Here is a 21748-nt window from a genome sequence, read left to right as displayed (position 1 = left end):
TCCGGCCCGATTTTCTTTCTTTATTTATTTATTTTTTTTTTTTTGAGACGGAGTTTCACTCATGTTACCCAGGCTGGAGTGCAATGGCGCGATCTCAGCTCACCGCAACCTCCGCCTCCTGGGTTCAGGCAATTCTCCTGCCTCAGCCTCCTGAGTAGCTGGGATTACAGGCATGCACCACCATGCCCAGCTAATTTTTTGTATTTTTAGTAGAGACGGGGTTTCACCATGTTGACCAGGATGGTCTCGATCTCTTGACCTCGTGATCCACCCGCGTCGGCCTCCCAAAGTGCTGGGATTACAGGCTTGAGCCACCGCGCCCGGCCCGATTTTCTTTTTATATTTGTTTATTTTTTTTGAGATGGAGTTTGAGATGGAATTGTTGCCCAGGCTGGAATACAGTGGCACGATATTGGCTCACTGCAACCTGCGCCTCCTGGGTTCAAGTGATTCTCCTGCCTCAGCCTCACGAGTAGCTGGGACTACAGGCACACACCACTGCACCGGGCTAATTTGGGGTTTCACCATGTTGGCCAGGCTGGTCTCAAACTTCTGACTTCAGGTGATCCACTCCCCTTAGCCTCCAAAGTGCTGGGATTATGGTTGTGAGCCACTGTGCCCAAACCCTACCACATTTTCTTTATCCAGTCTTCTGACGATGGACACTTAGGTTGATTCTGTATCTTGACTATTGGGAATAACACTGCAATAAACATGAGAGTGCAGATAATCTGTTCAACATATTAATTTCATTTGCTTTGGATATAAACTCAATAATGGGATTGCTGGATCATATGGTAGCTCTGTTTTTAATTTTTTGAGGAGCCTCTATACTGTTTTCTGTAATGGCTATGCTAATTAACATTATCTCCAACAATGTGAAAGGGTTCGCTTTTCTCCACATCCTTGCCCACACTTATCCTTTGTCTTTTTTTTTTTTTTTTTTTTTTTAAATACAAAGTCTGGCTCTATTGCCCAGGCTGGATCCTTTGCCTTTCTGATCATTAATCTGCACTTTATATTCTTGCTTACTATAATAAATGTTGCTTACCATAAGCCTCTTTTAATCTTAGATCTGCCTACATTTCCCACTTATTTTCATGTCAATTACTTGTTGAAGAAATGGGACATTCTTTTTTTTTTTTTTTAGACAGAGTTTTGCGCTTGTTGCCCAGGCTGGAGTGCAATGGTGCAATCTTGGCTCACTGCAGCCTCCGACCCCCAGGTTCAAACGATTCTCCTGCCTCAGCCACCCAAGTAGCTGGGATTGCAAGCATGTGCCACCATGCCCGGCTAATTTTTTGTATTTTTAGTAGAGACGGGGTTTCACCATGTTGACCAGGATGGTCTCCATCTCTTGACCTCGTGATCCACCCGCCTCAGCCTCCCAAAGTGCTGGGATTACAGGCGTGAGCCACCGCGCCTGGCCAGAAATGGGACATTCTTATGAATTTTCCACATTTTAGATTTGGATGGTTGTGTCTTTATGGTAGTTTAACATGTACCTTTCATTCTTTCCTGATTACTGATATTTGTCGGTTGGTTTTTTTGGTTTTACCATAGTGCATCTTCATGGAGATTTTTCTTATTTTTCCTAATTGCAATTTGTAGGGTATATTGAATTTGTAGATTGTCTTTTGTCACTTCTAGAAAATTTTAAGCCCCTTGAAATGTTGCCGCTTATTCTTACTCTGGTTGTTTTTTTTTTTTTTTTGAAATGGAATCTTGCTTTGTCGCCCAGGCTGGAGTGCAGTGGCACAATCTTGGCTCACTGCAACCTCCGCTTCCCAGGTTCAAGCGATTCCCTTGACTCAGCCTCCCGACTAGCTGGGATTACAGGTGTGCACCATATCATGCCTAACTAATTTTTGTATTTTCAGTGTAGACAGGGTTTCACCATGATGGCCAGGCTGATCTCGAACTCCTGGCCTCAAATAATCTGCCTGGTTTGGCCTCCCAAAGTACTGGAATTACAGGCATGAGCCACCACATCCAGCCAGCGTTTTTGATATTTTAAAAGCCCGTTAGACATTACATATCATTTAAAAAATGTACACAAGTTAACAAAAATATTTTTGATTTGGCTGCCACTAAATCAACTTGGTATGATGTGGATTATACCTTTAATAGAAATGTTATTATATAATGAGAGCAATATATTTGATAAGTAAAGCCATTCAAAACACATTGTCTATGGGGAGAAGATATTTAAAGGGTTTCCTGGTGATGAAATATTGGAACTATTATACAATACGACTTAACCCCCACTACTCACATCCTCTTTCATTCCTCTGCTTCCAGTGTCTATGAAAAACATTTATGCCCCCCAGATGTTTCACAGTTCAAGGGCAATCTAAATAATGAGTCAATTTCATAGGCTATGTCTTTCATGGGAAGAGCAGTTGCTCCAGATTATCCAGGCTCAAATTCCTTTAGAGGAACAAGAATGGATCAATTGTAATACAATCTTACTTTGCTACAATAGATCTCAACACTGAGAAACCAAGTGTATTAAAGATTACTGATCAATGTTAATGTTTAAAGCCTCAAGTATGCCTGATTGGAGTTTTATAGTTTAATAGACTCCAGAATGTAATCAGCGTTGGTGCATTCAATTAGCTGACTTCCCCAATTTAAAATTAGGGGATTAAAGCTGGGCATAGTGACTCATGCTGGTAATCTCGGTCCTTTGGGGGGCGTAAGCGGGAAGATCACTGGAGCCCGAGGGGTTTAAGACCAGCCTAGGCAACATAGTAAGACCCCGTCTCTAAGACAAATAAATAAATAAATAACCTTTAGCTTGGGCAATATAGCAAGACCTCATCTTTACTAAAAATCAAAAAAGTTAGCTAGGTATGGAAGCGTGTGCTTGTGGCCCCAGCTACTTGGGAGGCTGAGGTGGGAGGGTTGGTTGAGCCCAGGAGGTTGAGGCTGTAGTAAGCCATGATGGCACCACTGCACTCCAGCCTGGGTGACAGAGTGAGACCCTGTCATCAATAAAACTATCTTCTATGAGTGTTCACCAGCCAAGACAAATACGAAGGTGGTAGGTGGAGAACATGTGAAGAAACTCCCTTTGTGAAACCTCATCAATTACAACAAATTCAATCAATTTTAGTCAGTTTGTTACCATAAAAGCCAACAACTACAAGAGCCTTTTAAAACAGATAGTTTTCTAATTTTCTAATTTTCCTGAAACTACACTGAAAGTATTTACAGACATGCAATTTTTGGGTCTGAAGAGAATTCACTTTTGGTCAGATTCCCAAAAGGAGAATACCATTGGAACAGTATGAGAAAAACTTGCCTGCATGTAAAGTTTCTAGAATTTTCTAGCTTGTGCTGGTCTTTGAGAAATCAAAATCAGCCTTTTTGGTTATTTGGATTTTAAGTGACAAGACTATGTTGAATATGCTTTTTTCTTTTTTTTTTTCTGAGACAGAGTCTCACTCTGTGGCTCCGGCTGGAGAGTTCAGTGGCACTATCTCAGCTCACTGCAACCTCTGCCTCCTGGGTTCAAGTGATTCTCCTGCCTAAGCCTCCCAAGTAGCTGGGATTATGGTCGCCTGCCACCATGCCTGACTAATTTTTGTATTTTTAGTAGAGACGGGGTTTCACCATGTTTCCCAGGCTGATCTCGAACTCTTGACCTCAGGTGATCCACCCGCCTCAGCCTCCCCAAAATTCTGGGATTACAGGCATGAGCCACCGTGTCCGGCCGAATATACTTTTTCAAACTACACTTTAGCCCCACTACCCTCCAAGTTTACGATACAACTCCCCAAATGGGTACATCTCTTTGAGTACTGACAGAAGGGTAACACCAGAGATTAAACTGACACTTAGGAATAGCACAATTCTGGTGGAGAGGATCAACTCATGCCTGTAATCCCAGGACTTTGGGAGGCTGAGGCTGGTGGATCACCCGAGGTCAGGAGTTTGAGACCAGTCTGACTGATGTGGCGAAACCCCATCTCTACTAAAAATACAAAAATTAGCCAGGCATGGTGGCAGACTCCTGTAATCCCAGCTACTCAGGAGGCTGAGACAGAATTGCTTGAACCCAGGAGACGAAGGTTTTGGTGAGCCGAGATTGCACAACTGCACTCCAGCCTGGGCAACAAGAGCAAAACTCCATCTCAGGGGGAGAAAAAGAATAGCACAATTCCAAGCTCACTCTTGTTGAGGGGTGGGGGAAAAAAAGGAGCAGCAGGAGTAAAGCTCTTCAGAATGTTCAGCATTACTCTGTAAAACCCAGAACATCACTATATCCTTTCCTACTGTTTTATAAAAAGTAGTAAAGTCAAAGGTTGTATTTTAATTTTTTCCTATTAACTAAATCTTGCTGAAATTCCACATTGAACCTATTTCAAGGCGAATGTAAGACCTCAACCAATCCTAAAAGAACAGCCTTTATTTTTATAAGCAATATTTTCTAGTGACTATTTAAAAAGATATAGAATTTGCATTGTTTTTGCTTAAAAGTTGAAAACAAACATTAGATACCAACTCCAATTAGGATGAAAGGAAAGTGGGGCTTCTTCTAGAATGACATTTTCTAACTACTCAACACTGAATCAATTCAAATGGTATACACAGACATCCATAACACAGGATCTCACTCTGTCTCTGCAATGCAGTAATCATAGCTCAACTGCAGCTGAACACACCTGGCCTTAGTCAACCTTTTTTTTTGAGTTGTCACTTTTTTGCCCAGGCTGGAGTGCAGAGCTCACTGCAACCTCCATCTCCCAGACTCCAGTGATCCTCCCACCTCAACATAACACCACGCCCAGCTAATTTTTGTATTTTTAGTAGAGTTGGGGTTTTGCCATATTGGCCAGGTTGGTCTTCAACCCCTGGACTCAAGCCATCCACCTGCCCCAGCCTCCCAAAGTGCTAGGATTACACGCATGAGCCACTGCGCTTGGCCAGCTTAGTCAACTTTTTAATTGGTGTTGTGTCCTGTGATTTTTTGAGTCTCACTTTGTTTCCCAGGGTGTAGTGTAGGGGCATGAACATGGCTCATTGCACCCTTCACCTCCCTGGCACTAGCAATTATCCTGCCTCAGCCCAAGTAGCTGGGACTACAGGCATGCACCACAACGTTGAGCTAATTTTTGTATTTTTTGTAGACAGGGTTTTGCCATGTTGTCCAGGCTATGCTCAAGTAATCCACTTGCCTTGGCCTCCCAAAGTGCAGGGATTACAGGCATAAGCTATAGCACGCAGCATGGCATCCTGATTGACATTAAATCAAATCTTGGTAATGGAAGGTGGCTGAATTGTTCAGATATGCCCTTGTATTAAATTTTGTGAAGATTACTAAGGATCTCTGCCATTATGAAAATAGATACACTGAAGAGTAATGGAATAAGCTCTGCTTATCCATGCTAGCATCCCAACAGACATCTCATTTTAATAGTCCTCATCTTATAAAAGTGGCTCAGATTACAGATTAATACGTCAACCAATGGAAACACTAAGGCCTTTTGTCAGGAAAACATCACAAAGAATTTGGGTCTAAACAATGCAAAAAGCAAGTATGTTGTATAAAATCATATTCAAACTGATTTGTTATAGGTACTTTAGAATTCATTTCTATCCACCCTCCCCAAGGAAAACACACAAAATTTGGTCTAAACAATGCAAAAGGCAAATAAGATGTATAAAAACATACAAACCGAGTGTTATAGGTACAGAATTCATTTCTATCCCTTTTCCCCTATAAACTTGTCCAATTACTTAATTCTACATTCTTAGGAATGAGATCTTGATACTAGCTTCACAGTTCCATCCAATCAGAAGTGCCTAGAATACTTATAGCCTTTATAGTGTCTATTTCAAATTTTCATCAGTTGAACTGATTGTCCCTAAAAACTGAATTAAACCTAGAGTTCAAAGTCCCTGCAAGAAAAACTAAGTGCATTCTCACCCCGCTTCCAATTCTTTGTAAAAACATCTCAATCACCTCGAGATGTTTTCTCACTCATACATATCAAGACTTGATTAAAAGTTTGGATTTTGTTTAAAAAGCCTTTATTTTTTGATCAGGGAAAAGGACAATCTCAATGTCAACTTGTCACCTAATCATAAATTTGAACTTACAGGATTCACTACCTGTAGACACTGCACCTACTAATACGACAACTTAAAAGTGAACTTCCTTCCATTCCCTAAAGTTGCATGTTGAATGAACAGAATCCCTTCCAACAGCTAACACTGGTACTTGGTAGGTGTCAAGACAAATAGCAAAACAGCAGCAAAAAAGGACCAAGAACATAACTTGATAGCCCAGCAAGTACAATCATTGTATCAAAGTTGTAGGCACCAAATTAAAAACGGGGGGGGGGGGGGGGGGGGCTGACCAGCATAAGAAACTTATACACCAGTTGAGGTCACCCATTGTGTGAGATCAACTACTCTGCCTGTGAACATGTATGCCAATCCCAGTAGCTAACATTGAGGCAAAGGTCCCCAAATCCAAGAAACTACACTGAATGCAAAATTCAAAGCATTTATCCAGGTCCTCTGAAACCTGGATATGTTTCTTCTCAATGCACCAGGAGGGTCCACTGTAATGACTCAGTGACATTTGGACTGACACATCTAAGATACTTTTCCCACTATTTCTATTTCTGAATATGGAAATGTTTATTCATGCACTGTTAAAAATTAGATTTACTATCATGACTTCTAAACTCACAAAGCATTAACAGTTAACTGTAATACAACTTCCTCAGAATGCCCAAACAGAAAACAATTAAATTTTGCCACTATTTCAAATTTGAATCTAACTTTTGCCCAGTCACATTTTTCTGCCAAAATCCTTGAGTTGTAACTACTCACTACTTCCAATGGTCTTAAATCATAGCTCCTACTAGTTTTACAGTGCTCCTTCCTGTGTGCATGTGTTTTTATCAAGAAATAAAGTCATGGTGTTATGATTACAAAGCTTTTTCTAGGTGACCACTGATTAAAACCAAAGTAATTAGCAACTCAAAAATGGCTTTCCAGAGACAGGAACAAAGCAAAAGGAGCCACCAACAGTTTTATTACAATCCAGAAGAAACATGGTCTACTAGAAAGCTTCTCCTAATCACAACACTTATGTCTTCCTCTCAGGACAGTCTTCAGATAACCAGAGGGGAAAGAACATTATTCAAAGGTGTGGTAGAAACCTCATTTACCAGGGAGAAGATGAAGGCTTAAGATCATAGAATGCCTCTACAAACTGGGGAAGAGAAAGATGTTGGCTATTAATAAAGGACCACAGTTTCTCCCTAAGGACCAATACTCCCTACAAAATCAACTGTGCCTTAATTATTGCTTATTTTAAATTACATTTTTACAGAGCTATGTAGTACCTGACACAGAAAAGCAATCACATAAGGAAGCATTTATTTGAAGTTTAACATGAAATCATACAAATAAAATGTGTATAAACAAATCCACATTGAGTCATAACACAAATAGCAAAGGACAAAGTAAAAACAAAGAAAACTAATTGGCAGCTATATACAGTTGGACACAATTGTGTCTTGTACACTAGAAAGTCTTTTACAAAATAATCATCTTAGATCAACAGAAGACCAATCTTCAATGTCGTCCTGCAAGATGGGTTACTTTAACAACGCCTCCTAAAAACAAAAACAAAATAACAATTAGATTTGTGCAACTCTGACAAGCTTTTAAAGGTCCACTTTCATGAATTGTTTTAAGTCCTCACTTTATTCTTTTCTTCAATAATTAAAGATCATATGCATATTTATTAGCAAAATACAGTCTGGGTAGTTAATAAACTCACCCTGGAGTTCCCAAATGATATTAACTTCAAATCTATTAAAGTTAAGAATCTGGGAATACAATCTTCCCATATTCAAATGTTCAACTATGCTAGGTTAAGGTCTACTAGAAGCACCTCTAGTAACCCAAGCAAAATGCCATTATAACACCAATTTCTAATAAGCTTATTACAAGAACATAAATTGATTTGTGCATATGATCTTTAATTTATATCCCAGATTTAAAAGTTCTTGTTTTGGTTTGTAGATTTCACTATTAGCTATAAAAAGAAAAAGCAAGCATTAAATCTTAAAAGAATGAACACTTAAAATGAGGCTCCACAATTGAAATACAACACTAAACAGAAGACCAAAATGATTAAGCTGTAAAAAGGCATTTATGTACTTTAACTCCTGTAAAAAACCATTTAAGTTAAGTTTAGACACTTAATCTCCAAAAAGATTAAAAAAGAAGCCAAAGTCTGAAGTTTTCCACTTTAATCTTTACGCTGGTACATGAAGTTGGAAGAGACCATACCACAGGACAGCGTTTTCTGGTGTATGCCTTGCGCTCTGCCCGCAACGTGCGACCCCCAGAGATAGACGTGGTCAGGGTGACACACGGCCTGCAATGAAGTTCCCGCTGGCGGGTACAAACAAGGTATAATGTCAGAGTTAGAAGACAACATTCTTGTTTTCCTTAAGTTGTACCCATTTCAGTACTTTACCTGTTAATAGTTCTAAAATGTTTAATTATTCCTCTAGACCACCTGGTACACAAAAGCAAACAGAAAAACTCTTAAGTTTTTCTGCAATACTAAAGAAAGTGAGATAAGACTTTAAAGTTAAAGATCTATAGACACTTTAGGCAAAACAGGCTCATAAAGCAATTACAAAAATCAACAATTTAGTAAAAACAGGCTACATTATATTTTGTTTTTACGTTTCATTTGTCTATTGATCTTTAAATTAAATTAGACATTTCTACTGTTTTCCTGTACTCTTATACACACCTGTTTTCTCCAATGTTCTCCTTTAGTATGGCTGGTAATTGTTTTGGTGATTGCCACCCCCTCGAGATGCCTTGCCATAAGTGCTCTGTTGGCCTATTTTGAGAAGACAAATTTCATTAAGGTAGTTTTCTACAAAATTGTTGCTTTACAAACGCATTAAGAAACTATTAAAATCTTTGCATGCTAAATAAAAATATTAAAATATATTTTAGTACCCATTATAACCTAGTCATAAGTCATACATCCTAGTACATTTATAAGGACCACACTGTTAGTACAATCACTATGATTGTAACATGATTCAAATCCTTAACTCCAAACACATTAATGGAAAGCCCATACACACAATTTCAGAATGGGATTGTATGTTAACACTGAATTTTAATGCCATTGGTTTATAAAATTAAGTTAAATATTCTTACCACTGTAGTCTGCATATCCCTGTCCATATCCATAGTTCCCATAGTTATACCCAGTATAATCATATCCGCCATAGCCACTATAGTTTTGATCACCACCATAGGCACTATTGTAATTTCCATATCCTTGATCATAATAGTTATTAAATCCTTGGTTCCAGTTTTGGCCCTGACCTGAAACAATGCACAATGATTGTTAGGAAACAACTTCTGACCCCCAATTCTAACATAAAATGATGCGTTCTTGTCCCTCACTCTGCAAATCTTAAAGGGCAGAATGGACACATATATTGCCATCTGCTTGAAAAAGAATTTTTCCAACTGTTATAAAAAAGGGGGCAGAAAGTCCAATTGTGCCAGTATCAAGCTTCCTAAATTTAATGGCAAATCATTAAATTTTCCATTAAAGCTAAAGACAGGTACACTGTTCTGTTTAAAACAAGGACTCCTGCCCAAGAAAACCTATCATGCCATGGTGTATCATGTAATGGTACACTTTTCCTATCAGTGATGACACTAATTGTCAAAGTGGCCATACTTTTAAGTTTTTTGAAACCAGTGAGCTCACAAGAAAAAACCACCACTCACAACCCCCACTAAGCTGAACATTTCCACCCTGCTGGAATGGTTTTAAGTTTAAAGTTTTACTTTCTTACAGGATTACTCATATTTAGCAGTATACAGCTTAAATAAACCATGGAGTCATATTTCAAGAATTAACTCTCACCTCGGCCACGACCCCTCGTACCACCTCGTCCACCAGCTGCAGCACCTCTTCCACCTTTTTGTTGTTGCTGTTGCTGCCTATATACCTCTTTGGGTTGTGCAACTTTGATTTCACACTATACACAAATTAAAAACCATAAAAATATAATTTTTTACTGAAGTTCTAAAAAGTTAAATTGTTATTCTCAAACACACTGAGAAATTCTCTCTCATACACACAGCCACCCCCTAAAATTTTCATTTAAAGTACTTAAATGGCTTTACCTTCCCAGAACCAATTTGATGGTATCTGCTTTCTAACAATTTCTTTACTGGCTCTTCATCGGTATATGTGATAAAACAAAATCCTCTTCTTTCATTTGTTTTTGTATCCATGGGAAGTTCAATGTTTTCAATCTGAAACCGAGATGCACACTCAAGGTCATTCCATAATTGTAAAATGCTACCAGAATGTCCGAATGCCACAGATCCTTTTCAAGCTTCGACTTAAACATTTTATGACCTCTATATAGACAGCACTGCTTTATGATCAACATCAACCTACAGTGGTTTGTTGGACATTTGAAGCTGAAAGGTAAAACATCCTTTGGCATTATTTTGTACCCCAAAGATGCCACTAGTTAACCAGTCCAAACACTGACCACATTTAAGTACCCACGTTTTGACTAAATTACTTAGATAGTTGGACTTCCATGAGAGCAGCACATCAAGGTACAGTCTGGAAGCGACTTGAGCAGTCATTTAATCCTACTCTCACATGAAACATGAATCTGCCCTATATGAAACAGACCAGGAATGAACATTTTATAAACACATTAAGCTTAACATGTGCAAACGTAATCACACACCTCTCCAAAGGCTCCAAAATATTCTTTAATTTGTTCTTCAGAAGTATCCGGGCTCAATCCACCCACAAAGACCTTTTTGGGAGGTTCCTTCCCTTTTAAAGCTTTGGCCCTTTTGGGATCTATCAATTTACCATCCAGTTTGTGTTCTTTCAGTTCCAAAACCTACAAGACAGATTTATTTAATCTGACGGCAGCATATAACCCCCAGAAAAATTTTCAAAATACCACAAAAGCAGCACAATGCAAAACAGTTCCTACCTTATCAACACTAGCAGCATCTTTGAAAAGCACAAATCCAAATCCTCTTGATCTCCCAGTGACTGGATCTGTTTTAATTGTGCAGTCTACAACTTCCCCAAATCGAGACAAATATTCAGTCAGATCTTTTTTGCTTGTATCCCAGCTCAAGCCTCCAATAAACATTTTACTAGAAATAAAAGTTTTTTTAAAAAAAATTTAGCAATAACTCAAGTGACTACTTCAGTTCTGGAATTAATTAAATCGTGAAAACAGGGACATTTATCCCGTTTTAGCAACTTAATCTGTTTACATTAAACCTATGTCACACAAGTAAACAGACCACAAACATCCCAATATCCCAACCGAGTTACTCAAACCAGCGGACAGATCGCTCTCTGCACGGTATAAAGCAAAGCTCAAAAGAGACCAATAAAATTTGGTAAAGGTTCTGCTCAGATTCCTTTAAGTAGAAGGCCCAACTTCCAGGACGAATTCCTCACATCTTAGGTCCACCCTCGTCCTCAGCTGTCAAGCCAACGTTCCACCAAGAGAACTCATCAATCATAACACGTTCTGGGAATCTGGGTACCAGTCGCCTACTTGTGCCCGAACTCAAGAGTCCTCTAAACTCTTCCCAGGAAAACCGCGCCGAGTGTTAACAGAGACACAATGAAGAGGCGGCGGCAGCTGCAGCGTGCGGCGCAGAGAGGCCGGCCCCTCCCCCCTGGGGCCCACGCGGCGCCTGCGCACTCGGGACACAGACGCCGCCGCCCTCCTCCAACCCCTCCGCCCTTCCCCCACTCTTCCCGGGCCTCTCCAGTCCCCCCTAGATCTCTTACTTTCCTCTTCCCTCCAAGCTAGTGGGGCCCAGCGGGCACGCGGAGAATCGACTCCGAGAAAGAATGGGGGCGGCGCGAGGCTCCCGAGGGACGAAGGGCGGGTGCGGCGCGCTGGGGTAGGGAGAGTGGGGGAAGAAGCGTGCGGTACCCGTCATCCTGCTGATTTTTGCTCGCATTTATCTTGGATCCCTCTGCGAATTCCTCTATGTTGCTGTACTCGTTCATGTCCTCCATAGTGGCGGAGCTGTCGGCAGGGGGGTGCTGGCGCGCAGTCCGGGTCGCGGCAGCAGCGGCGGCGGAGCGTTGTATGGAGCTGGATTTAAAATGGCGGCGGAAGAGATCCGGGCGCCGCCTGCGCCCTCCCTTTATAGCCGCCCCGCCCGCCAATCGGGAGGGCTGCTGGGCGGTGACGTGGCGCTGGGCCCGGCGCGCCGCCTGCCGGGCGGAGCTGGCAGCGAGCGAAGGGAGGAGCGGGGCGAGCTGCCGCGGCGCCCGCGGCCGCCAATGGGAGAGGTTGCGGGAGGCTAAAGTAGCGGGAGCGGAGGGGAACAATGGCGGCGGCACATGGGAAAGCCGGGGCGGGACCTCCATCGCGGCCCTCCCGGCGAGGAGCGAGGCCACGCGTGAGAGGACGCAGGCTTGGGATGAGAGAAGAATCAGAAGAGAAACGAAGGGGCGTAAAGTCCTGGGGTCAGCAGTCCCGAGCAACGCCGACGCAGGGCCACCGTCCCTCTTGCCTTGGGAGCCTTTGTCTCTGGCGTCCGGTCCAGCCTACTCCTACCAAAGAGCCGTCAACCCCGCCTTTTTCTGCCCTCGGTTCGCTAGTGCGGAGCCGCTACGGCGGCCGCTGCTACCGGCTAGCACCGCGGCCGGGCTGCTCCGGAAAAAGGCGGATTGCGCCTGGCGCTGGGGGCTGAGGCTGCGAGCGCGCTCGCCCGCCGCGCGCACGCGTGTTTTGTTCCCGAGCTGGCTGGAACCAGCCGAACAGGAAGCGGGCGCGCGACGGCCCCTCCGGGTAGCTTTGCGCGGGCGCCTCTTCCGCTGTGGCCCCGGGCGCGCGGGCCGAGGGGGCGCGGCGGGCCTCCCCAGTAGATCGACCAAAGCCGGGGCCCAGCGGGACCTCTCTGGCGGGCTGACGCCGGGAGGAGGGGCGGGGGCTGGCCAGATGACTGTATCTATGCAAAGTAGGAGGAGGTGGGCGGGGAGGGGGCTGGGAGCAGTAGAAGGCAAGGGGCACTCACATCCCCGGCGCGCCACTCGCGTGGCTCCAGTCTGCACGTGCCCCGAGCCTCTCCAGCTCGCTCAACCAGTCTGCGGAAGGCGCGCGCTCGCGTACCCAGCTCCCGCGTTCGCTTCTTTGTTCCCGCCCACGCGAGGCCCATTTTGACGGATCGCGTTTGAGGACAGACGGCCAATCGGCGCTGGCGCCTTCACCCTCCTAGCCCCGCCGAACCCAGCGAGGGCCGCCCCTTTTTCTGCCCACGTGGTCTCGGGCTTTTTCCCAGTACTGCTCACGAGTTCAGGGCACCTGGGCGGCTGCCTTTTCCAGTTCCAGTTCCAGGTGTGCAGAGGTGTCCTCTCCCTACGCGTGGCAGGCTGCACTTGGTCGCTGGCTCCGAGATCGAGCTGGGCCATCAGAAGCCCAGGACGGTACCGGGGGCCGCAGCCGCAGCGGGCGCCGCCACCCTCCGCCCTCCCCAGCAGTAGGCCGAGTCCGGTAGTAGCATCCGGAAGGGAAATGGTCGTGCTTTCGGTGCCCGCCGAAGTCACCGTGATCCTGTTAGATATCGAAGGTACCACAACCCCGATTGCTTTCGTGAAGGTGAGGGGCGGAAGTGAGCAGGGATGTTACTTTTACTTAAAAACAGTCATTTTTTCCTAAGTATTGCAGGCCTTGCATTAGAGACGAGGGTTAGGAGAGGCGGCGTGGCTTTGCCTCTTCCGTGGAATCGGGAGGAAGGAGAGAAAGCCTGCGGCGGCTTGCGGGAATGCTTTTCCTTGCGGCACTAGCTTCTCCCTCCTCCGCCCTTGCTCTTGGTTGGATCCAGATGGGTGGGAAGGGATGGAAGATGACGCTAAAAATCGCCGAGGAGCAGGTCAACCCGGGCGGGGTGTGATGATGCAGGCCTCGTGGCCCGGCAGGTGAGCACCCGATCGCTTCTGCAGGTGAGCGCAGCCTTTCTTGTCCTTCGGGCCTGGCGTGGCGGCGGCTTGAAGCTTCCGATCTTAAAATGGAAAGACGAAGTGTTAAGATGACTCTTCAGATGGCCCTAGTGTCGGGCGATCGAGGTTCCTTTTCGACCCTTCCCACTCTTGCTGTTAGTGGCCGAACTGCACACTGTGTTATTTTACTCTATCAGGCTCTGTGGTCCACAGCATTGATTTTTTGAGCTGTAGGACACGTCTAGATTCCGTTCACTTTCCTCAGAAAACCTTACAAGCCTGAAGCTCTTATCCAGAGCATTCCTTATAGAATGTCACTGTGAACCAGCACTTGTCTGTACCTATGCTTACAACTTTGTGTTATAGCAGATTACTTCTTTATTTTTTGCCTGTTAGAATAAGTAAATATGAAACGTTAGTTTAATTTTTGAAAGAATTCCTTGGGCCTGGCCTTTTTATTTGGCTCCCTGAGGTTTGAGAATTCATTGCAGATACAAGTACTTCTTAGAGGTGCTTGCATACACAGTAATAGTCGAGATATACAAAGTATATTACAAAGTAGGAAACATCCGTCTTCCAGGAAACTGAGCACCTTGGGTTTTAAATTCTATTTTAGTTTTCATTAAAAAAAAAAATTACGTGTGATTTTTTTGTTTGTTTTTTGAGACAGTCTCACTCTTTTGCCTGGCTGCAGTGCAGTGCAGTGCAGTGCAGTGGTGCAATCACAGCTCACTATAGCCTCAACTCCCCTGGGCTAAAGGCATCCTCCTGCCTCAGCCTCTGGAGTAGCTGGGACTGAAGGATGAGCCACCATGCCTGTCTAATTTTTGTATTTTTAATAGAAACAGGGCTTCACCATGTTTCTCAGGCTGGTCTGGAATTCCTGGGCTCAAGTGATCTGCCCATCTTGGCCTCCCAAAGTGCTGGGATTACAGGCATGAGCCAAGGTGCCTGGTCTGAATGAGTTTCTTGATGTAGGTTATAACATAAAATCCATGTACACTCTTAGGACTCCAAACATAACAACCACTTAAAGCTTTACTGGAACAATCATACTACCTTGACATCTTAGCATAGGTTCAGAAGAAATTGAGTTTAGCATTTTCTCCACTTTTTTTTTTTTTTTTTTTTTTGAGGCAGAGTCTTGCTCTGTTGCCCAGGCTGGAATGCAGTGGGTGACCTCACTGCAACTTCTGCCTCCCAGGTTCAAGTGATGCTTATATCTCATCCTCTTGAGTAGCTGGGATTACAGGCATGTGCCACCACTCCTGGCTAATTTTTTGTATTTTTAGTAGAAAGAGAGTTTCACCAGGCTGGTCTTGAACTTTTGACCTCACACGATCCACCCACCTCAGCCTCCCAAAGTGCTGGGATTACAGGTGTCAGCCACTGCACGGGGCCTTTTCTCCACCTTTGATTTTGTTTTGTTTGAGACAGAGTCTTGTTCTGTCTCCCAGGCTGAAGTACAGTGGCGCAACCTCCGCCTCCTGGTTCTGGGGATTCTGGTGCCTCAGCCTGCGCTGATTTTTGTATTTGTAGTAGAGACAGGGTTTTGCCATGTTGACCAGGCTGGTCTGACCTTAGGTGATCCACCCTTTTTGACCTCCCAAACTCCTGGGATTACAGGAGTGAGCCACCACACCTGGCCTTCCCCACCGCGCCTGGCCTTGCCCACATTTTTAATCACACCAGAGACCTCTGCAGAAAATTTCAGGACAAATACTGATGATTTCATTTTCATTAATTTCCTTTTTTTTTTTTTTTTTTTGGTGACAGAGTAACCACTTTGTTGGTTTTCAGAGATAAAAGGAGTCCTCGTTTTTGTAGTTTATAGTTAACAGCTCACTTGTTCCATTCTGGCTCTCTCTTGCTTTCTACTGTCATCAGGAGACCAGGGGTAAGGACAGGAGAGGTAGTGATGTGGCATTAGATTCTACCATTTTTGAAGGTAGATTTGAGGAATAATATACTGCATACAAATCAACTTTGCAACAAAACATAATACTCCTTCCCCACCTTTTTCCCCAAGTGTCCCTTCTGCCGGATGACATTATGAGCCACTTCTTGGAATCTTTGTGTCTATGGCAGACTTATTCTGAGATCTGAAAATAAAAATGTCTTAGTTGCCTAAATAATTTTTTCCAAGTTTGACGCCAGGCAATGTGCAAATTCAGTGCAGGCTGCAGAAGAATGATTCAGAGATCTCGTTTAAAGGATAATTTCTTGTGCCCTGTTCTATAATAATATCTATTATTAGTTATTAATATTGTTAACCTATTTTCTATTATAATTTGTTAGACATGAATTTATCAAAACCATTGTTCCTAAAAGTGTGTTTAAAAGAAAGGTCTCTGGATGTTTATGGTAATTATGTAAAAAAGGATTCCATTAAATGCACTTTTGGGAAATGCTAATCAGAATGAGTTCAATAGATTTCTTTCTTGCATGATTTCTCAACACCTTTGGTATCATACATATATACACACATACATACTTTGTGAGATTTCAGGAGAATATCATTTCACATATCTACTTGAACAAAAAATTTCTAGTCGAGCATCTCAGTGACAATCCTTTAAACACCTTTTAAAGAGATGCTGAGTTACATTCTTGAATCTGAGCACGGAGAGGTTGAGCATGGGAGTTGAAAGATAATCTCCTTGGAGCTTTAAATTCAGAGTAGGTGTGTGAACTTGTAGCCCTTCTTCCTGTGGAATGATGAAAGGAAACATTGAGTACTATATACAGGCAGTACTCAGTCTTTGACTTATTCTAAAAGATTATGAGGTGCATGTACTGTCTACATTTTACTTACTATGAAACTAAGGCTCTGAAAAGTTGAACAAGATTCCTGGATTTGAACTCAGATTGTCTTATTCATAAAAACTCTTATTTTTCCCGTTACTGCACTCAGCCTCAGAAATGGGACCCTAGTGTTTGTCCTGTCTCTTTTGCTTTGCTGCTGTATATATTAAATGACAGTTAGTATGAGAGCCCTTTAATCAATGTGAAGTACCATGCTATAAAAGTATTTGGTAACAGGCCGGGTACTGTGGCTCAGGCCTGTAATTCCAGCACTTTGGGAAGCTGAAGCAGGTGGATTGCTTGAGGTCAGGAATTTGAGGGCAGCCTGGCTAACATGGTGAAAGCCAGTCTCTACTAAAAATACAAAAATTAGGCTGGGCACAGTGCCTCATAATCCCAGCACTTTGGGAGGCTGATGTGAGTGGATCACTTGAGGTCAGGAGTTCGAGACTAGCCTGGCCAAAATGGTGAAACCCCATCTCTACTAAAAGTACAAAAACTAGCTGGGCATGGTGGTACGCACCTGTAATCCCAGCTATTTGGGAGGCTGAGGCAGGAGAATTGCTTGAACCCAGGAGGTGGAGGTTGCAATGAGCCGAGATTGCACCACTGCCCTCCAGCCTGGGCAACAGAGTGAGACTCTGTCTCAAAAAAAAAAAAAAATCAAGTAGCTGGACATGGTGGCGCATGCCTGTAATCCAAGCTACTGGGGAGGCTGAGGTGGGAGAATCGCTTGCACCCGGGAGGCGGAAGTTGCAGTGAGCCAAGATCATGCCACTGCACTCCAGCTTGGGTGACAGAGCGAGACTCCATCTTAAAAAAATTTTTTTTTAAAGTATACATAACAAATTTCTGTTTATACTACGTCTTTGTGTCTTGCCTGAGGATATGGCAACTTATTGGGAGTAGAGCCGCAGCAGAGCCCGGTTTTCCTTAGATGTTCCCACTGCATCTAAGCCCACCGCCACCATCCCTGCCATTTACCGCAGGATACATGCCTCTGGTGTTTGTTCTTTTTCGTTTTTGTTTTTCTGAGACAGGGTCTGGCTCGGTCACCTGGCTTGGAGTGCAGTGGCACAATCACAGCTCATTGCAGCCTCGACCTCACAGGCTCAAGCAATCCTCCTACCTCAGTCTAGCTAGCTTATTTTTATTTTTTATAGCAATGAGGTTTCACAGTGTTGCCAAGCCGGTCTCAAACTCCTGGGCTCAAACAATCCGCCTGTCATAGACTCCCAAAGTGCTGGGATTATAGGCATGTGCCACTGTGCTCAGCTAATTTTTTTTTGAGATAGAGTCTCGCTCTGTCACCCAGGCTGGAGTGCAGTGGCGCTGTCTCAGCCCACTGCAACCTCTGCCTCCCAGGTTCAAGCGATTCTCCTGCCTCAGCCTCCCAAGTAGCTGGGATTACAGACACCCACCACTACGTCCAGCTAATTTTTTTTGTATTTTTAGTAGAGACGGGGTTTCACTGTGTTGGCGAAGCTGGTCTCAAACTCCTGACCTTGTGATCCGTCCACCTCAGCCTCCCAAAGTGCTGCGATTACAAGCCTGAGCCACTGTACCTGGCCTCATTTTTAAATTTTTTTGCAGAGATGTGGTCTTACTGGGTTGGTCAGGCTGGTAAAGTATTTTTAGAAATAGTGAATTCATTTTTGATTATTTAATAGTGCTTATAATTTATGTTTACATTCTAATGTATTTTAGAAAATAATAATTGGGGAATGTTGCAGTTGACATCTTTCTTATGAAGACTGCTATATTAATGGTCTTTGTAGGAGGACAGCTTGAAGTCTGATAGTTATATCCCAACTTCGGTTAAACATCCATTTGATAAGTATTATTACTTCTACTGTTGCCGGCATGGAGAAGTGTATGATGCGCCCTCTGCCTTCGCTGTGAAACAGCTAGGAGACAGTCTACAAGGGACAGCAAACTGGAAGCTTTTTTCTACCTATACTATTTATTACTGACACCAGTAACTATAATAGGGTCACTTTCCCTGTCTTCATTCATTCAGTCTGTAGAGTTAGGCTTTTTCATCTGCAAGGATGGGATATTATGCCTTGTTTATAAAGATGGTGATGAAGGTTAAATGAGATGGAATGCAAAAGCCTTTGAAAATTATGAAGTCCCATAGAAACACTGATTATAATGCAGGAAGCATCAGACTGGAGGAAATAGGAAGTGCTTATGAAGGAAGGATTAGTAAGGAAAAGAGGGAACTTAAATTTACTGAAACCCACCATGCTCCCAGTTACTTCCACCATGGTTACTCCCAGTTACTTCTGCTCCTTATTGCCCTAGCCAGAAATACATTACAAATAAGATGCAGAATATTGTTGATCTCTAAGGATTTGTGAAAGCACTGGAATGACAGATAAGTAGTTGTTGATAGGTTGATAAACAACTACCCTGTCTCCCCAGCCTTTTCTATTGCTTAGGGCAGTGTTTCCCCACTACCTTCATGGTAGTATGTAAGAAGATTTTTGTTGACTCAGCTTGAAACAAGGGCAGGGGTCTTTGGAGAATCACTGTCTTGCATATATCAAGAGGTGCATAGAGGCTAGCCTTAGCCTTGATTGCTCATGCCTGTAATCCCAGCACTTTGGAAGGCCAAGGCAAGGGGATTGCTTGAGACCAGGAGTTCAAGGCCAGCCTGGGCAATGTCCTCATCTTTACTAAAAATCAAAAAGTTAGCCAGGTGTGGTGGCATGTGCCTGTGATCCCAGCTACTCAGGAGGCTGAGGTGGAAGGATCACTTGAGCCCAGGAGGTCAAGCTGCAGTAAGCCATGATCGTGTCACTGCACTCCAGCTTGGATGACAAAGCAAGATCCTGCCTTAAAAAAAAAGAAAAGGTGGATAGAAAGCACCTCTGGCCTCTTCTGGGAGGAAACTGTCCCACCTAGCTGGGAGGGGCCTCAACTAGGATTCAGGAGACCTGGGCTGCCAACCACATGAGCCCTAGACAATCTGCTCACCCAGCCACCTGTTAGTTCCCTAAAGCTGGGACTGTCTTGTTCATCCTGCTGTCACACAGAACATGTCATCTTCATCATTGGAACCCAAAGAATCTGCATTAAGTAAATAATTTAGGCTGGGCATGGTGGCTTACACCTATAATCCTAACACTTTGGGAGGCAAAGTTTGGAGGATCGCTTGAGGCTAGGAGTTTGAGACCACCTGGGCAACATAGCAAAACCCAGGTGGGGTTTTATAATAATAAATTTATTTTATAATAATAAAAAAAATTAAAAAAAAAAAGAAAGCACCTCTGGCTTTTTCTAGTTCCTTATTCCTCTAGAACCTTCAGTATTATGGCACTAGCATAATCTTTCCAGCCTAATCAATCCTTCGTTCCTTTCTCTCACGTTTAATTGAATACCTGTCATGTTCCAGGATATGCTCGGGATCCAGAGTCCTTATGACCCAGCTGCCAACCTCAGGGAGCCTAGAAAGGAAGACAGTTACATAAATAGGTTGCCTTTGCCCAATCAAAGTCCTCTGTAGTCTCCCATTGGCTATGAGATAAAATTTCAACTCCCGAACTCTAACAGATTGGGTTTTCTAAGTTCCTATCCTTCTGTTCCTTTACATTTTCCATAGCTGAACATGCACATTCCAATCATGCCCTTTCTTGCTGCCATGATTCTTCCAGCTTAGAATGTTGTACCTTTCTCTCTCAAAGTGTGGGGCCCATGCACTCATTAACTTTAAAAAAAAAAAGTATTTATTGTGCTAAGCTGTGGGAATATAGAAGACCTACCTCTGCTTGCAAAGGACCTATTAAAGCAGAAATTTCAAAGTCCTTTCTCTTCCTCCTCTGCGCTCATTGCCAGTACCATGTGTAGCATTTGCTACGGGAGCCGATAGCTGACTTGTGATGTTGGATGTGTGTCCTCTTTTCCAAGCCATGTGGAAGGGACCAGAGCCTCACACAGTGCTTATACATCAGGCATTCTGTACATGCTGGGTGATGGTGATATGATGCATTCCAGAATGGGTGTGGGAGGGACTGGGATTCAGTTTCTTCCATACTCTGCAATCCTTGCTATTTCAGATTTCCTCGGGGTGGAACTTTATTATAGTTGAACAATTTAACTGAGAGTGTGTCTAGAGTGGCATTAGAATTTTTGTTGATTCAACATTTCCAAAACTTACAAGTTTTAGAGGATGAAACCAGCTGATAATGGAAATTAAATGTCATAAAAGAGAAAATTTTATTAATGAAATTAAGATAAATAATGAAATATGTTTTTCTGTAGGAACTTGCGTCAATTAATGTAAGACTAGAGGAAAGGTTTTCCTACCTTGTACCCCAAATATTTTTCCTAGAAAATTAGTTCGCCCTGATTATAAAATTGCAGACAAAGAAGAGTATGATATAGAGAGTGAAAGCCCTAATATGCCCCTACCACCCAGAGGTGACCATTAAGAGTTTGGTGACTATTCCTTCTGATTTTTTCCCTAGGTACACAGTAAAGTCAAACAGATCTTTGACAGATACGTAGTCAGACTGATTGAGTAAAAGGGGTTGGGCATGGTGGCTTACACCTGTAATCCCAGCACTTTGGAAGGCTGAGGCAAGGAGATTGCTTGAGTCTAGGAGTTCAAGACCAGCCTGGGCAACATAGGAAGATCCCATCTCTCCAAAAAATAAAAAATTGGCTGGGCATGGTGGCATGGTGGTGTATATCTATAGTCCTAGCTACTCAGGAGGCTGAGGTGGGAGGATCACTTGAACCCAGGAGGTAGAGGCTGTGGTGAGCTGTGATTGTGCCGCTGCATTCCAGCCTGTGTGACAGAGGTGGAATGCAGTGGCACAATAAAAAATAAAAACAGCTGGGCGCGGTGGCTCACGCTTGTAATCCCAGCACTTTGGGAGGCCGAGGCGGGTGGATCACGAGGTC

The 21748-nt window shown here is 43.4% G+C and overlaps 2 protein-coding genes and 1 long non-coding RNA gene across 14 annotated transcripts in view; 1 reads left to right on the top strand and 2 right to left on the bottom strand.

Moving 5' to 3' along the window:
• Positions 1-7380: 7380 nt before the first annotated feature.
• HNRNPDL (heterogeneous nuclear ribonucleoprotein D like) lies at positions 7381-12987 on the bottom strand. Of its 9 annotated transcripts, XR_004257342.1 has the most exons (9): positions 12018-12987; positions 11049-11217; positions 10791-10952; positions 10207-10338; positions 9944-10058; positions 9220-9390; positions 8798-8890; positions 8323-8427; positions 7385-7640 (listed from the first exon to the last, which is right to left on the bottom strand). XR_004257342.1 is itself a non-coding variant. In XM_032239783.1 (8 exons), the coding sequence occupies exons 1-7, from the start codon at positions 12458-12460 to the stop codon at positions 8820-8822; spliced, it is 1263 nt and encodes a 420-aa protein (XP_032095674.1). In that variant the 5' UTR covers positions 12461-12987; the 3' UTR covers positions 7385-8427; positions 8798-8819. The 9 variants fall into 9 exon arrangements, 6 of the variants coding, with proteins under 6 accessions (XP_032095677.1, XP_032095679.1, XP_032095676.1 ...); XR_004257343.1 differs by lacking the exon at positions 9220-9390 and having other exon boundaries at positions 7381-7640; XM_032239783.1 differs by having other exon boundaries at positions 7385-8427.
• A 135-nt stretch (positions 12988-13122) lies between these two features.
• ENOPH1 (enolase-phosphatase 1) overlaps positions 13123-21748 on the top strand; it is a 38077-nt gene continuing 29451 nt past the window's right edge. For 2 of the 4 annotated variants that reach the window (XM_032239790.1, XM_032239789.1), the window contains exon 1: positions 13123-13691. In XM_032239790.1, the coding sequence (XP_032095681.1) occupies positions 13608-13691 (84 nt within the window). In that variant the 5' untranslated portion in view covers positions 13123-13607. The remainder of the gene's footprint in view (positions 13692-21748) is intronic. The other 2 variants (XM_032239791.1, XM_032239792.1) reach the window with 2 other exon arrangements.
• Positions 15964-20847, bottom strand: LOC116524475. The gene is made up of 3 exons (XR_004257344.1): positions 20605-20847; positions 20224-20289; positions 15964-16740 (listed from the first exon to the last, which is right to left on the bottom strand). It is a non-coding gene; the product is annotated as an uncharacterized LOC116524475 (long non-coding RNA).

The sequence above is a fragment of the Sapajus apella genome, unplaced genomic scaffold (assembly GCF_009761245.1).
Source record: "Sapajus apella isolate SASKATOON/1434 unplaced genomic scaffold, GSC_monkey_1.0 scaffold45, whole genome shotgun sequence".
Taxonomy (NCBI): domain Eukaryota; kingdom Metazoa; phylum Chordata; class Mammalia; order Primates; family Cebidae; genus Sapajus; species Sapajus apella.
Note: the sequence above shows the minus strand (reverse complement) of the source record. Positions and strands in the feature narration are given on the sequence as shown.

Bases quoted from the DNA above. Each gene is read 5' to 3' on its own strand.
- HNRNPDL (XM_032239782.1), bottom strand. From the start codon at position 12,460: ATGGAGGTCCCGCCCCGGCTTTCCCATGTGCCGCCGCCATTGTTCCCC. The intron at 10,339-10,790 runs GTGTGTGATTAC...TCTCGGTTTCAG, and splicing joins ATTTTGGAGCCTTTGGAGAG to ATTGAAAACATTGAACTTCC. The intron at 9,391-9,943 runs GTGAGAGTTAAT...GCATTGTTTCAG, and splicing joins TACGAGGGGTCGTGGCCGAG to GTCAGGGCCAAAACTGGAAC.